The 17,788-nt window shown below is 38.6% G+C and overlaps 1 protein-coding gene across 7 annotated transcripts in view; it reads left to right on the top strand.

Annotated features, from left to right (window-relative positions):
* Positions 1-17,788, top strand: part of CACNB4 (calcium voltage-gated channel auxiliary subunit beta 4) — a 255,883-nt gene that overhangs the window by 215,240 nt on the left and 22,855 nt on the right. For all 7 annotated transcript variants that reach the window (XM_040475072.1, XM_040475073.1, XM_040475075.1 and 4 more), the window contains 3 exons: positions 26-84; positions 9,377-9,486; positions 15,335-15,486. In XM_040475072.1, coding sequence (XP_040331006.1) covers positions 26-84; positions 9,377-9,486; positions 15,335-15,486 — 321 coding nt within the window. The remainder of the gene's footprint in view (positions 1-25; positions 85-9,376; positions 9,487-15,334; positions 15,487-17,788) is intronic.

Genomic DNA, 17,788 nt, shown 5'->3' with positions numbered 1-17,788 from the left:
TTCTTTTTTTCTCACCTCTGCAAAGGTAACAGACATGATGCAGAAAGCCCTCTTTGATTTCCTGAAGCACAGGTTTGATGGGAGGTGAGACATACAGATGTTTTTGTATTTTTATTTTCCTTTAACCAAACGTGTATGATAAATTGATTTGTGGATCTGTGTTTCCAGCGATTGCAGAAGTTCTCTAATTAAAAGTTAACTCAGTATTCAGGGAAGAATACAATGAGAGAATTCTGAAGATATGAAGTTATGAAGTATAGCATTGAATCCCTAAGGGAGAAAGGACCTTGAGAAGGAAAATAACCCATTTGTTTTAATTAAGTGTATGTGTTTGTCTTTATTTACTTGCTTGTTAGTGAATTCATATCAAACTTATTTTTATGAAATATATTAATGAAAATATAGAATATTTTGATAAATGTGGTGGCTTGCTGGTCAAGCTGGTAGTAGCACTTGGGAACTGTGCGTGTGTATGTTTGTGTGTGTGTGTGTGTGTGTGTGTGTGTGTGTGTGTGTGTGTATGCATGTATGTGTGTATCATATGAAGGTGTAAAGTGCAGTGTTTTCTCAGAAGAAGAGTGCAAGAAATGTTTTCATCATAAACCTCCCTAAGTGACTACTTTGTAGAGAATAGTACTTGTTTGGATGCTTAGTTCTGGGTTCATTTCATCAGAAATCACCTTGTAGTTTGTTAGTGTATTTTGTATGTATCCTCTTATTCATATGGCTCAGTCTTTAGCCATCAAATAATTTTATCAGTTAGGTTTTGTGAAAAACGTCTAGAAAGAGTTCCTGTGTTTCACAGAGAAATGGAAAAAAGTCCATGTTGACTTGATACGAGGTACTAAGCTCCTTTACAATGCAGAACACACTCCTTGTAAAAATAACATGCAAATATCGAAGACATAGAAATGAAGAAAATGTACACAGTGTATACTGAGAAGTATGGTACATGCATCCAGCTTACCAAATATATTTTTTAAATAGCATCAAATACATTTTGAAAAATATGCTATATTAAGGGAAAAAAGCAAACCATGCTTTGAGTACAAACTGTATACATTTGTCAAAAGAAAAGCCTTCTGGGTAATCGTACTTAAAATATTCATTAGCTTCTGGGACTATATACAAAGAAACTGAGATTTTAGTTCCAATAATTGAGATTTTAGTTCAAGAAATCAGAATGCTTCAGAGCCATTATGTGAATAGCTGAGTACATTAATACAGTGCCAGGCTGCCTTAATGAATAGACCCCAAAATATATAATGATTTAAACACAAGTGGGAGCTTACTGTTGCTCATTTTAACAGTCTGAAGCAGGTGTCCCTCAGCGAGGAGGAAGTGATAGAGTGGCGTAGGGGAGGATTGGGCAGAAAGCTTCTTCCATCCATCATTTGGAGCCCTTGGCCTGAGGGGGGCTCTCCGGTCAGCTGGTGGGGAGAGGCACATGCCAGCCTGGACATGACGCACATGGATCCTCACTTTTCATTGGTTAAAACTTGGTTGTGTGTCCACACTGAATTACAAAACAGGCTGGGAAATACAGTCTAGCCATGGCTCAGGAGGAAGAGGAAATAGATTTTGCTGAACAAATAACCGTCTCTGCCACATTCATCTAGTGCACCCAAAAGGCTTACTAAGAAAGCCTTGGATTTATCCTGTTCCTCTCCCCACCCCCCTTGTTTTTAAACAGAAGATACACAGAGAATGAGGTGGTTTCAAAGAAAACAAATGAAGCACTGAATACTAGAATATTGGGGTTGGAAGGAAATGTAAAAGTTCTTTTATTCTAATCTCTTTGCTTCAGCAACCACAAACAGATGGATAAACTGCTTCTGTTTGAGAATGTTTGGTTATTGAGAATTCACTTCTTGAAAAAGCATTGCAAAGAACAGCTGAACTCCGACTCTGTAATTTAATAGCATTGGTCTTGGTCTTGCCTTCTGATGATTGGGCCTTAATCCTTACCTTCATGCAGCAGTCTGTGGATTGTTGACAGCTAACATTCATGGCTCAGTCTTCTGTGTTCTTTTTCTTTTTTTAATGCTTATTTATTTTTGAGAGACAGAGAGAGAGCATGAGTGGGGGAGGAGGAGGAGGAGGAGAGAGAGAGAGAGAGAGAGAGAGAGAGACAGAATCCAAAGCAGGCTCCAGGCTCTGAGCTGTCAGCACAGAGCCCAATGTGGGGCTTGAACCCATGAACTACGAGATCATGACCTGAGCCAAAATTGGATGCTTAACCAACTGAGCCACCCAGGCGCCCCTCAGTCTTCTGTGTTCTTGGTCACACACACACACACACACATACACACACACACTTCCTTGAACTATGCTTGAAGTCACATGGTTTTAACCTCTGTTGTCTTTACCTAAGGAAGTTCTGAGCTGTACCTCATCATGAGACCCGGTAACAGTCCTCAAGCTGAACAATCGTGTCCCATAACACAGCCTGTTTGTGTTAGATTCTTTCCATCACCATGTAACATCCTTACAAATAACAGTATTTTTAACTGTCTGAAAGGTAGGACGGAAAGGAAAAGAAGAAGGGGATTTTTTAAAATTTCACAAAGAGAAAGTGAATGGCTTAATTACTACTTTCAAGAATGAAGCATCTGAGGTTCTTCCTCAATTTTCAGGCCCAGAAAGAGGAAGTGCATTTGATTGTAACAGCAGAGATTTGTTTTGGGTCAGGTAAAGTTGCTGCATCAAGCATTTATACACATTGTTGAAGATGGTTTTAGTAGAAATAGGATTGAAATGTCAACGCCAAGTGTTCCATATGGTCTGATGGCACAGCAGAGGATCTAGAGATAAAAGGAAGATTTCAACAGCAGCCAAAGTAATAGCCAGAGAAAGAGACTCGGTGCTGGAGAGCTCTGATTTATGGCAGAGTTGATAGAAGATAGACAGTAAAGGTGGGAGTAGCAGAGTGGACTTGCTTTCAGATAATAAGAGGACAGTGCTGCAGAAAAACCAGTAATGAATTTATTAGTTGAGGGTATGTAGAGACTTTGATAAGGAAGAAGCCATGTGCTTGTAGCTTCACGCTGACTCTGACACATCTGCTGTGTGGGAAATAGCCTTACATTTTGAGCTATGACAATCTGCTGTATTATGTTTTACCAATTAATAAAGAGAGTGAAAACAACAAATAGTCTTTAACTGAAACCAGCCAAGAGAACAATTACACAGAAGGCTATAGCACAGTGATACAGCATAAACAGTATGTTCTAATGAAAACCCACTCAGTGTTTCACTGGCTATGAATGTAGTAGGTTAGACAAAATAGTCAAGAGAAAGTCTTATTATTTTCCAGAAAGAGCAAAAAATGGATCCATTGGCTAAGAGGCTTTCTTCAGTACTGTTTTCCAGATCCTGGTTAGACAGTAATTCAACAAATTGGATTAAAGTCCAGTAGCTTGATTGTTACAAAATCACATACTTGCCCTTTTTTGATACCTTAGAAATTATTTGGGTCCGTTGAGAGCTGCTTATTAGACAGTTTTATCGCCATGATTGCTACTGTAGGGCCTAACTGTAATACGCGGAAGAAATATGAAAAGCATAGTACCAAATAGTTCCTGAGGAACCCTCGTCCATGTGCATATCCACACGTGGTGACAGTGCCTGTGCACAGATCGTAAATTAGATGAGCCTAATCAGCTGGTACGATGGCATCAGCCTGGTGAACACACAGGGTTCACAACGATGTGGAACTTTTCTCTCTTCATTTTCTTTTTTCTTTTTTTTTTTAAATTTTTTTTTCAACGTTTATTTATTTTTGGGACAGAGAGAGACAGAGCATGAACCAGGGAGGGGCAGAGAGAGAGGGAGACACAGAATCGGAAACAGGCTCCAGGCTCCGAGCCATCAGCCCAGAGCCCGACGCGGGGCTCGAACTCACGAACCGCGAGATCGTGACCTGGCTGAAGTCGGACGCTTAACCGACTGCGCCACCCAGGCGCCCCTCTCTCTTCATTTTCTACCACAAACATTCATTGGGGATCATCCTTTGGGATGAGGTTTGTTCAGCTGGTTGAATATACCATTCATAGAACAGCAGGCAGTCCAACCAACTGCCATTTGTTGAACTATGCTAATCGTTTCAAATTCCAATAAAATTGCTGGCTTTAGGCATTTTGATGACTAGATCAGATCAGCTCTATGGCAATTACTGAACACTTTGTAATCGACATGATCGTGGCCAAAAATCCTAAATGAACATCCTGTAATCTATATAGATAAAATCTGAAGTTAAAGGAAGTTATTAGCCAAAGGCCACTCGAAGGAAAAAAGGGTTTGAGGGACACTTAGGTGGCTCAGTGAGTTAAGCGTCTGACTCTTGATTTTGGCTCTGGTCATGAACTCATGGTTCCTGAGTTCGAGCTCTGTGTCAGGACTCTGCAGTGGGGTAGAGCCTGCTTGAGATTCTCTCTCTCCCTCTCCCTCTGCCCTTCTGCCTCTCACACTCCCTCGCTCTCTCTCTCTTTCCAAAATAAAAATAAAGGGAGGGGGAATACTTTTTTAAAAGGGTTTGAGGAAGAATTTGAAGAAAAGAGGCTGAGAATACAACTTACGAGACTCAGAGAGGTAATGTTTGTTCATAAACAGCAATGGGAACCCTTGATGCTATCAACAGAGCAGCCAATTCATGGCAGAGTCAAAACACCTTGTAACTGCCGTCAACAAATGGAAAAGAACAACACAGCACCTTCTGTTTCAAAGTCAATATCACCCTCTTATTGTCTCCTTCTACCATTCTCTCTCTTCAGGTGGAGACTCATCAGTGGTCAAACACTAGAGATAAGTAATTGAACACTTTAATGCCAAACATGAATACTTAAATTAGCAGGTTTTGATTACAACACGTCTGACCTGATTCTCCTCCCTTTAAAGTCTATATAAATTCCATGGACTCTGGTGGTAGGAGAGTTCATGGTAGACTGCTTTTTTTTGAGGACAGAATATAAAGAAACTGTCCCCTTCAAGTCTTCAAATCTGCAGTAATTGTCTTCTATATATTAGGTTAACAAAGCACTTTTGTATATTACCTCGTTTGCCCCTACTGGCAGTCCCAGAAGATAGTTTGGCAAAGCTGCTATCACTATTTTATTTTATTTTATTTTATTTTATTTTATTTTTTCTAAATATAATTTATTGTCAAGTTAGCTAACATACAGTGTATACAGTGTGCTCTTGGCTTCAGGAGTAGATTCCCATGATTCATCACTTGTATACAACACCCAATGCTCATCACAACAAGTGCCCTCCTCAATGCCCATCACCCATTTTCCCCTCCCCCTGTTGCCCCCCTTAAACCTTCAGTTTGCCTCCCTCTCTGTTTAAAACTATTTTTTACCTTCCCTTCTCCCATGGTTTTCTGTCAAGTTTCTCAGATTCCACATATGAGTGAAAACATATGATATCTGTCTTTCTCTGACTTATTTCACTTAGCATAATACCCTGCAGTTCCGTCCACATTATTGCAAATGGCAGGATTTCATTCTTTCTCATTGCCAAGTAGTATTCCATTGTACATGTAAATCACAGCTTCTTTATCCATTTATCAGTTGATGGACATTGGGGCTCTTTCCATAATTTGGCTGTTGTTGATAGAGCTGCTATAATCATTGGGGTACATGTGTCCTAGGAATCAGCACTCCTGTATCCTTTGAATAAATGCCTAGTAGTACTATTGCTGGGTCGTAGGGTAGTTCTATTTTTAATTTTTTGAGGAATCTCCACACAGTTTCCAGAGTGTCTGCACCAGTTTGCATTCCCACCAGCAGTGCAAAAGAGATCCTCTTTCTCCACATTCTCACCAACATCCGTTGTTTCCTGAGTTGTTAATTTTAGCTATTTTGACCAGTATCACCATTTTGTTGATTAGGATTCTGATGCTAATCTGACCTCCATCCCATTCTCTTGACAGTGCACTGTTCTGCTCTTTGGAATACTCTTCTCTATGAATACTAGGAGTTCTCTTTTTTTAATTAATGTACTAACAGTGTTGCATATTAGATGTAGCAAGGATAGAGCATAGAAGGACCTTATAGCCATTCTGAACCAATATGGAAATAACAATTATTTTTGAATGGATATGTTATAACTGAAAGTAATATCTTTTCTCAAAAAACTAATACTCATAGGTCATGATAGATTGGGGCAATTATGATGAATTCGAAAACAGAAATAAAGAACAGGTGGGGTTCAGATTTGCTAGAGTTAGAGAACAATTTTTGCTAGTTTTCAGTGACATTTGCTACTAAACCCAGTTTGCTGAGGAGCTGAACTTCTGTTGGCATTAATCGACCAGCCAGTAACTACTAACACTATGTGACAGAAAAGTTTCCTAGGAAATTTCGTAAAAACATACATCAAACAATATGCGTGGAAGTACTGGAGGGAATGAGTACAGCAAGAAAAGAAGTGGAAAGGGCATTTTTTTAAGTTAAAAAAAGTAATAGAAATATATAACTAGTATATAAAAATATATAGTATATAAAATATTTTTTAAGTATATAAAACTAAAAAAAGTATATAAACTAGAAGGATTCAATTCTATTTCTGGAGAGTCTTTTACAAAAAAAAAAGTGTGGGTTTGGTTTTTTATTTTGATAATAGTAAGCATCTTTGCAGTAGAAAACAGAAAACTCTGCTTTGTCTTACTGAAGGGTTTCTGGGGCTGTGTCTATCTTGTCCTGAGCTCCTTCATGCATGCATGTGTACTTTTATTAAGAAATAACTTGTATTGGGGTGCCTGGGTGGCTCAGTCAGTTAAGCTTTCCATTTCGGCTCAGGTCATGATCTCATGGTTTGTGGGATCAAACCCCACATCAGGCTCTGTGCTGACAGCTCAGAGCCTGGCGCCTGCTTCAGATTCTGTGTCTCCGCCTCCGTCTGCCCCTCCCATCCTCATGCTCTGTCTCTATCTCAAAAAATATAAAATAAAATAAAATAAACATTAAAAAAAATTTAAAAGAAATAACTTGTATTAACAAGTTCACTGGTATTTTGGTGACAAATAAAACAAGAAAAAGAACCCTGTATTGTCCATACCTTTTTCTGTTTGGAGAATATATGAAGCAGGTGTGTGTGTGTCTTATTATTTTGTTTGTTTGCTTGGTTTTTTGTAAAACTTGTAAAAACTTATAAAACTCTATATGTGATGGTATGGTGGTAATCCTTTCAAATTTTAAGAACCAAGACTCACTATTTGGCTTGTATAGAACTACAAATTTTGATCTCCCATAAGCAGAATAGACTTTTTGGGCCCTTCAAAAGTCTTTATTTTAGAAAGTTGAATTCTGTTCCTAATTTAACCCATTCGCCTCCAGTCATGTATTTGAATTGCTCTGGAACTTGACTGTATGTTTCTAACCAACAACTCTGTCCTTAAAACAACAAGCAAACAAACACACAAAAATAAATGAGCAATCTCTATTCTGTAAATTAAAGAAGCTGTGAACACAGGATGCCTATGAGATTTCATACTTCAAGTTGCAAAAGCCAACTGAGTAATGCAGACTCAGACGTGGGATTCCCTTGACTTTAAGCTGACTAAAGTCCTGACCACTTCTCTGCACATGGCCAAGATCGATTGCATCTGCACTTGATGATTTGGCTTACATCTGGGGATTTGGGGTTGCTGGAGAAGAAAACTGAAGCTCTGTGAGACTTATCATCACTCAGGTGACTAAGGATTGGCCTGGTGCTTGGGGTCCTGTGTTTCAGGTCTTCTTAGTCTCTAACTAATCATGTGGAACTTCCTCTCTGTGTCTCAGTTTTCTTGGTAAAATGAAGCAGTTGTACTTGACCAGTGTTTTCCAATGTCTTTTAGCAGTTGGGCAGCTTTTTACAAGGAAATCATATATAAAGCCCCAATGTAGAAAACAGAAATGCATAGGCGTTTGCCTGACATGGAAGGTAGGAAAGTTGGAGGTCTGCCAACTCAGCCTCCCCTTGGTGTTCTCAGTGGCCCAGAGGTATTTCACAAAACTCTTGGTTTCTGTAGAAGATAATATGAAGATGACTCCAATAATTTATTAGTGACTAAAAATTCTAAAAACATTAAGAATTTAAAACTCACTGACCATCTACAGCATATAAATACAATACGATGACACAAGAAGGTGCTTTGCGTTAAAATGGTATCAGAACTTTTAGATAGCCTGTATAGCTTTAAAGAACCATTTGTGACAAGGAATACTTTAAATTTTCCTTAAGGCTTTGGGTCACTGAAGTCAGGTGAAGAGTCTCCTGAGAGTGCTGACAGTATACCAAAACTATGACTCAGTAATTGATATCAACTCTACCTCTTCCCTGCACCAGTCGCCAAAGGAATATAAAAATGAAGGCAAATGGGTGCACTGAGCAAAAAAGGAAGGGGCACTACTCTCTTCTCTCCATTCTAGAACTCTGCCAAAGCTCTGAAAATGAGAATGGGGAAAGGTCTATGGTGGCAGTAACTGGCTTAGAGAGGCATGCTTTGCATTCTACAGGTAGATAATAACCTGAAATTCATCAGTCACGGTTTAAAATAAAGATTTTTAAGGCTGTAAATTCCAGAGATTCTCATTTGATAAATCATATGCATATGGACTCCTCTCTTTGTTCATCTGCAACTTCTCTGCTTTATTCTTCTCTTGTGTAACTGCAGGAAACTTTCTGACTTGCCAAAATCCTGGCACAATCCTCACATTGCCCTCAACTATAGTGTCTTATGTCTTTCCACTTTATGCATTCAAAGTCCTAAGCAAATATGCTGACGGATCTTGTGCAGGCAGAATAGAAGTCATATTTTCCATATTCTTCGAAATGAAACATTCCTTTGGGCTCGTGGAGAGATGCTTCTTGTATCATGAATTAACTGTTAGGCATCAGGAATACAACATCACTACCAACTGGTTGAGTGTTGATGAAAATGAACAGGGTTTTCCCCTCTGGTTGATATGCCTGGGCAGAACATTTGTAGTTCCTGAAGGTCTTATTCAAGAGCAAATCAACTGTGAAGTGTAGGGAAATTGTATTGGTGCTTCCTATAAAGAGCATGTTTATTCACATATTTTGATTCCCTCCTGGTGTGGTGTGCGTTATAAAGAGAATTTGACAAGCTAGACAGTAGTGGAGGAAGAGCTTTGTTTTTAACCACAGGTTTGCTTTTTGTTTTGATTAAATAGCCAGAACCTTCCTCCATTATACCTGACTTATATTTTTAATACTAGCCAAAGCCTATTTAAAATACTTGTGGCGATGTTTATTATACTGTGGTTGCAATGCAGTATGTAAAGTGGTTACTAAATACTGTGGTTATAAATCACTTGAGAGCCCCATAACATTTCTACTGGCTTGTTCTGTTCTGTGTTCCTATTCATAGGATATCAATAACAAGAGTGACAGCTGACATTTCTCTTGCTAAGAGGTCTGTCCTAAATAATCCCAGCAAGCGAGCAATAATTGAACGTTCGAACACTCGGTCCAGCTTAGGTAAGATGTTCAAATATGGTACTTCTCCAAGCTGTGTTTTCGGAGTGGGATGACACATGTTTCACTTGTGAATGTCTTTTCCAGTCTTCTCCCCATTCTGAATGAGGAAGTGCTGATTAACTGAAGAGAATGCTATCATGGAAAAGAAGGGAGCAGACTCCTTCAACAGCCAGAGCCTCCTCTGTCTCAGCTCTAGTCAATTAGTTAATCAGTAGTCTGGTGGGAAGAACCCTTTGGGCTCCCCTGGTCTGCTACTGCCTAACCACGTGAAAGCACTCATCTCTACTCTGCCCAAGTTTCTCAGTGATGCTAATGATATGCCATACCTGAGTTGCAGCTGACATGAAAAGAAATGAGATGTTCAACTTTCTCAGATCTTTAGAAGAAAGCTAGATAACGGTGTCTTAGTATAGCTTCTGCTGCTAGCTGGTAGTATCCAGAACAGTCACATCTTTAAGTGGAAATAGCAATGAGCATTAATAACATGTAGGGAGTTTAAATGTGTCTTTCCTGGAGCACTGGTTAGAAAGAATTATGAAATTCACCATGATGGAAAATGGAAGGACACCTTATATTGTTAGCTACATTACACCATGTTATGAGCAGGGCTGTGGAAGATGGAATTACCATCCACACAAACAAGCCCACACTGCTGGGCAATCATGACATTCATCTCAAAAGCCTGTTTGTGGTTTCTATGATTGCCAAGAGTGGTGCAGTCCACTTATAACTTTCTAGGAGTCTGCTTTGCATTCACATTCTGAGGGCAGTTTGTTTTGCTACCTCCTCCCTTATGGGCAGAGTGGGAAAGATAAGGGTCTTCTCTGTCACTATATTTTCTTAAACTACTGAGATGATGATAGAAAACAAAAAAATTCCAAGATCACTTGCATGCCTAAACATCCCATCGAGAATTCATTGAAGGCTATACCTTGGCCCTGCACTAAGAATTGTACAGATTGCAAACAGGCTACAAAGTATCATCTGTATATTCCTAGCATGGGATTGGCACATGGTAATTGTTCAATAAATGTCTGCTGCATGGTTGCTTTATAAAAAGAATGTTAAACGTACCAAATGAAGAGTTGTTTGTTCTTGTGAAGGCAGGAGCTTGGACATCAGTGGTTCTTTCCTTAGTTTTGTATTTAGATCCCTCACATGCTGAGTGAAACACTCTTAAAGAGACAGTAATTTTGACCTTGAGGTGGTAACAATGGAAGAGTTGATGATGATGAATCAGATTAGGTGACTAAAGTTAAATACTGTGAGAGACAAGGATGCCAAATTAGACTGAAGATTTCTTTTTTTTTATGAATATAATTTATTGTCACATTGGCTTACATACAACACCCAGTGCTCATCCCAACAAGTGCCCTTCTCTATGCCCATCACCCATTTTCCCCTCGCCGCCACCCTCCCCCATCCACCCTCAGTTTGTTCTCTGTATTTAAGAGTCTCTTGTGGTTTGCCTCCCTCCCTCTCTGTTTGTAACTATTTTTCCCCCTTCCCTTCCCATGTAGTCTTCTGTTAAGTTTCTCAAGATCCACATATGAGTGAAAACATATGATATCTGTCCTTTTCTGACTGACTTATTTCACTCAGCATAATACCTTCCAGTTCCATCCACATTGCTGCAAATGGCATGATTTCATTCCTTCCCATTGCCAAGTAGTGTTCCATTGTATATATAAACCACATCTTCTTTATGCATTCATCAGTTGATGGACATTTAGGCTCTTTCCATAATTTGGCTATTGTTGAAAGTACTGCTATAAACATTGGGGTACAAGTGCCCCTATGTATCAGCACTCCTATATATATATCCTTTGGGTAAATTCCTAGTAGTGCTATCACTGGGTCATAGGGTAGTTCTATTTTTAATTTTTTGAGGAACCTCCACACTGTTTTCCAGAGCAGCTGCACCAGTTTGCATTCCCACCAGCAGTGCAAGAAGGTTCCCTTTTCTCCACATCCTCACCAGCATCTGTTGTTTTCTGATTTGCTCATTTCAGCTACTCTGACCGGTGTGAAGTGATATCTCAGTGTGGCTTTGATTTGTGTTTCCCTGATGATGAGTGATGTTGAGCATCTTTTCGTGTGTCTGTTGGCCATCTGGATGTCTTCTTTGGAAAAGTTAGACTGAAGATTTCTTGAACAAGCATCTGTTCTCTGTTCATTTGTTCTCTGTTCCACTCTCCTCACTCCACAAAGTGCCTTTGACTTTTAATTACTTCTTCTTCTGATAAATAATGAGAGGCTAAAAAACACTTAGGTGCATAAGTGAGGTTGCCTGACTCTAACCATCTATACCAGCCAAGGGTTTCATGGACATTCTTTGAAGTCATTCTGTGTAATCTAGTCACCTGTTTCAGTCAGTGGAGTGGAGCTAGTGTAAATATTGATGAAGAAGCAAGGCAGTGTCAGTTCACTGGTTTTTTCCTTTGCTTTGTAAATTCATACACCTATAGCCATTGGAATTAATTTAATGGAAATCTATTATAATAATCCCTATGTGAGCCACTTATGTCCATTTGCCTGCTTGTTAATGCACATTTGTAGATTTCCTCATCACATGGTTATTGTTATATGCCACAAATTACGCCAGACTTAGTAAGTACAAACATAACTAAAGACAAAGTGTCTTACCTATAAGCCAACATAAAGAAGGGACAGGTGGTTAAAATACTGTCTGATAATAGATTTATGAACAAAAAGCTAGGGGTATAAAGAAAGAAGCGTAGGGAGTAAGAGGTGAAAGAGAAGAATTCGAAGAAGTTATATTTGAGCTGGTTCTTCATGGAAGACAAGAATGTCCAAAGGCATCAACATGTAAAAAACACTGTGTAGGTGATAAACAAATAGTTTGTGCACAGCATACTTAAAAAAAGAGAGTGGGTGGCATGGTTTGAGAGCAACAGGGAAAGAGACTGAAAAAGTATGTTGAGGCTAGTATGTTAGCGCTCTAGTATACCTTGCTAAAGAAACCTCCTCCAAGGTAGATTCTATGAAATGTGGGTTCTAAAAGATACTAATAGTTGTTACATCCAAACATTTTCCTCAGTCAGATAAATTTGGATATTTGGATTAAACAATTGGCAGATTTCTTTACTGCAAGACTTCGAAGAGCCATTAAGATACAAAGGGTAATGCATGTTTGAAATTCCAAAAGAAATTATTATAGCCTGCAAAAAAAAAAAAAAAATCTCTTTTTCCCCTTAGGATATCTTACGGGATTAGTGTTACAGGGTATTCACTTTGGGCAATGTTGTTTTGAACCCAAAGGAGCCATTGAAGTAGTTTAAGCATTTGGATATAAGAAAGATCACAGGTGTCAGAGATGCTAAAGAGAAGTGGATCTAGATCAGTCGTGGTCAAGTTATAGAAGTGTTCATTGAGGTCCCTCCAGCATCATAGTCCAAATTTCTCAGAGCCCCATTTGTCTGTAGTAAGATCATGGTGAAACTTCCTTTGGAACCTTCTGAGAATCAGCATGGAAAGTCAAGATTGCTGGGCTTGCTCCAAGTTTTTAAGAAAATGAGCTATGTAGATACATATGCCATTCTCTTTCTCAGACAGTTTAGCTATTGAATTCTATATACCTATTATCCACATAGGGACCCACTCTAGTATATAGTGTGGCCGTCTGCAGCCTCCTGGCTTGCTTGCCTGAGCACCTCTCCACTTGTGCTGGAATGCCATTGCCTAAGAGTTTTGTGTTGCCTAAGCTGTGGATGTGCTTGCCCTCCTCACAGGTCAAAAACCACACTTATCTCATTGCTGGTGTAGAGTAAATAAGGCCCAGGCATTTCTGAGTTATTTACACAGTGTGTCTCAAGGGTTCTTTATACCAGAGCAGTCCAGTTTGCCTCACTGCCATTTTGCTACTTGAGAAAATGTTGTATTCAGATTTGAAACTTAAAGCAATGCAGACTTGTTCTACAACAGTCCTGGCCAGGAGTTACCTTAAACCAGTGTCAATTTAATGACAACAACAAATGGAGAACACACCCCAACAGCCTGAGGCTGAAATATACTACAATAAAAATAAAATTTATTTTCTGAACTTCTCTCATAAGAAAGATCTCTTTTTTTAAAAAGTGTTTTTGACATGTGAGAAAAAAGGGATGGGTATGTTATTTATTATTGACAAATGTACTAGGTGACTTCAGAAGAATTTTGCAAATAAGCCTAATTGTCCAGATTCTTTTTTTTTTTAATTTTTTTTCAACGTTTATTTATTTTTTTGGGGGGGACAGAGAGAGACAGAGCATGAACGGGGGAGGGGCAGAGAGAGAGGGAGACACAGAATCGGAAACAGGCTCCAGGCTCTGAGCCATCAGCCCAGAGCCTGACGCGGGGCTCGAACTCACGCACCGCGAGATCGTGACCTGGCTGAAGTCAGACGCTTAACCGACTGCGCCACCCAGGCGCCCCAGATTCTTTACATAAATACCTTGAGAGCTAGTCACAGTCCAAAGTAACATGACATCTTTCAGACCATTGGAATTGGATGATATGAACAATGATTGCTATGTTGACTCTCTAAATTCATATTTCTAATACAAATCATGCAATAAACATCAGTGATTTGGTGGGAAGTCAGAATTTTATGCTATTATGCAAAGCCCCCCAAATTAGAGTTACATGATAGTCTTGAACATCCATGATCCCACACACCTTGTCCGTATGTTTGGTTATGGAAGGTTTTGGCTTGTGGTGGGTGACGTGAACTTGAATGTATACTGGATAAGCAAAACAAATCACAACATTGTGGTAGAAACTCTTCTAGAGTTATTTTTAGAGCAACATCTTACTTAGGCCATCTTTGAAGTTATTTAAATTAGGTAACTTGTTTGCTCTGTGTAATTTAAATGAGATTACAACATTGCTGGGTCATGCCTGTAATAAATAGGCCAAAAATAAAAGTAAGTAAAAAGCAAATAAGATCATCTCTCTGAAAATTAAGTAGTCTAATTCAGACTTTAGACATGACCCAGTAAGTCAGATGATTTATAAAACATATGTGAAAAAGTTTTTTATGTTTTAGAAAGACGTATTATGTTTTTATAGGTAATCTGCTTTGCTTTAAAAATAGCTAGAGTACTTCAGACAAATAACTAGATTTTTTTATTCGACCAGATTCACACAGAGATTTCAGTCACTTGGCTGTTACAGCCAATTGAATAGATTTGCATTCTCAAGGCATTGCAGCATTTATAATATAATTGGCCTTAGTTGTTTTTCTTTTTAATGCTGAAGATTATGCCTTAGAACAAGTGTACTGGCCCTAATACTTGAATTAAAGCGTAGCAGTTTGTTAACGTAAGTGTAGACCCAGAACATTTAACCCTGGATACAAAAATGTGCACATCAGTCAAAACAGATGAATTGTGGGATTTTTTAAAAAACATATTCACAAAATATCAATATATAAATTCTTGCTTAGCTGGAATATTTCATTATAATTTGCTTTCTATGCAATGTTGCTCTGCATGTATTTCAATTCTTTCCTAATTGTGGTTTTAGCTTTTATAGCTAAAATAAAACTTCTTTGGAACAAAGCAATAATCAAAAACAACATAGCTATATAAGTAGCTGAATATCAGGGCAAGTGTAAGAAGTGAGTCAAGAGAGCCATCTCAATTTTTTTCACCAATTTTTTGGTTTTATGAAAAACTCAACCCATCTCTCTCTCTTTAGGAAAGATCTTAAGTTAACAGAAGCATGAAATTCAGAATGTTCTGTTGTGCAATATAGACAAACATCCAAATGGTTTTAAATGGTTTTACATATAAGAACTAATTAATAAAAATAACCATGTCCTGTTGTTTATTATTTCTCCTTTTAGCGGAAGTGCAAAGTGAAATTGAAAGAATCTTTGAGTTGGCAAGATCTTTGCAACTGGTTGTTCTTGACGCAGACACCATCAATCACCCAGCACAACTTATAAAGACTTCTTTAGCGCCAATTATTGTTCATGTTAAAGTTTCATCTCCAAAGGTAATTACCTCATTTCTCCCTTAAGAATTAGAAGCTCATTTCTTTTGAAATAGTCTTTGCTCTGTGCTTTTTTTGTTCATGAGTAAGGACAGTATCTTACTGAGGCCCTTTTTATTTTTTTTAATTGTATTTATTTATTTATTTTAATATATGAAATTTATTGTCAAATTGGTTTCCATACAACACCCAGTGCTCATCCCAAAAGATTCCCTCTTCAATACCCATCACCTACCCTCCCCGCCCTCCCACCCCCCATCAACTGTCATTTAGTTCTCAGTTTTTAAGAGTCTCTTATGCTTTGGCTCTCTCTCACTCTAACCTCTTTTTTTTTTTCCCTTCCCCTCCCCCATGGGTTTCCGTTAAGTTTCTCAGGATCCACATAAGAGTGAAACCATATGGTATCTGTCTTTGTATGGCTTATTTCACTTAGCATCACACTCTCCAGTTCCATCCACGTTGCTACAAAGGGCCATATTTCATTCTTTCTCATTGCCATGTGGTACTCCATTGTGTATATAAACCACAATTTCTTTATCCATTCATCAGTTGATGGACATTTAGGCTTTTTCCACAATTTGGCTATTGTTGAGAGTGCTGCTATAAACATTGGGGTACAAGTGCCCCTATGCATCAGTACTCCTGTATCCCTTGGGTAAATTCCTAGCAGTGCTACTGCTGGGTCATAGGGTAGATCTATTTTTAATTTTTTGAGGAACCTCCACACTGTTTTCCAGAGTGGCTGTACCAGTTTGCATTCCCACCAACAGTGCAAGAGGGTTCCCGTTTCTCCACATTTGAGGCCCTTTTTAATTCCTGTAGTCTGTACAGCTTCTAGAAATCCTAAGATAGCAAATAAAGAATAGCCATTGTTTTAAAGAAGTTCCCTGTCTGTTGTGGTTCCCCAACTGGGCAGTTATGCAAGAGCAAAATAGAAACAAAAGATTAAGAAAGGTGAGGAAAAGTAAAGTATGGCCTTTCAGAGACTTATGTTCTGTCCTAGTAAATGTCTTGAGTAGTATTGATTCTTGTAACACCTATCTTCTCTCCCCAGTTGAGAGAGTATGTAATTCAAGAAAGGAATCTACATTTATCGTGTATAGAGTCAAACATTACTGTATAGAATCTATTATGGAAAAGTAATTGATGTGTGTATATATATGCTTAGATTGGCTTCTTTAAGGAATAAGATACACTGTGATTAAACACAATGGGATATCTGCCATGTGTCTTTATGCCACAAAGGTAGATGATACTGTAATAAGTAATGTGAAATAGATATTCTAGAGAGGTACAAGCTTAATAATTAGTTTATTTTCAATGCCTCCAAGAGTGCAGTTTAGTGCTAAAATGCCAATTCAGCTTCCAACCAGTCATCTCTCACAGGTGGAGAATGTCTAGAGAAGCTGTGCCCTTCCCCAACCCCTCAGCTTTCCATCTCTCTGGGCACTGGTTCTGCACAGGATGGATTTGGGGGTCCTGACCAAACCTGGGCCTTTGGAGAACCATTAGAATGGATTGAAATTGCCTTGACCACCTGGAGGTCTATTTGGCCCAGAACTGAAGGAGATTCAAGCATCCTTCACTGCAGTAGAATAGATTTCAACCTCCATCGCCCCTGCGCCAGTCACCATGGGGTCATTAAGTGTAGGAACAGGGGTACCTATGGATATATGCACTGAGTTATCATAGAGCCTCACTGACTAGTACTGTTTTGGGGGAAGAACCCTGTTTCAGCTTAAAAAAGTAAGGGAGAGGGGAGTATATGGCAAATGCGGTTATAGCATTTATAGAACAGATATTCACTGGTTTATATGTAGCAATATGCCAGTGCAAATGTTTTGCCTAGATTTCTATCATAAAATCATTCTTATTAATGTAAAGTTAAACTGGAACACCTTAATAATTATCAGTGACCAAAAGAAACAAATATATAAATGACTGATATTTATCTGACATTGAGATAGTGAACTAAAATATTACTCAACTGAATATGGACATAAATGACCTGGTACAGATCAGTTCCTCCACTTTTGCAGGGCTCTCTTTGAACTCTCTGGGTAAAATCTAGGGCGGGAACTCAAGATCCCACCAAGGCCTCACACGGAGCGAGAATAGGATGAACCTATCAAATCCACTATAACTGAGAGCCAGTGTAAGTGGGTGATGTCATTACAGAGTTTATATATATATATATATATGGTTTTTCATATTGTATTTCTTTTCTATTAATACTCAGGGCTTAAACAGACTATTTAAAAGATCTTGTCTTTTTTTTTTAGTTTTCTTTTAACTTGTTGGTTTA

Source organism: Herpailurus yagouaroundi, unplaced genomic scaffold (genome assembly GCF_014898765.1).
Source record: "Herpailurus yagouaroundi ecotype Mexico unplaced genomic scaffold, PumYag 140, whole genome shotgun sequence".
NCBI lineage: Eukaryota > Metazoa > Chordata > Mammalia > Carnivora > Felidae > Herpailurus > Herpailurus yagouaroundi.
The sequence above is the reverse complement of the archived record's forward strand: the minus strand, read 5'-3'. Positions and strand labels throughout refer to the sequence as shown.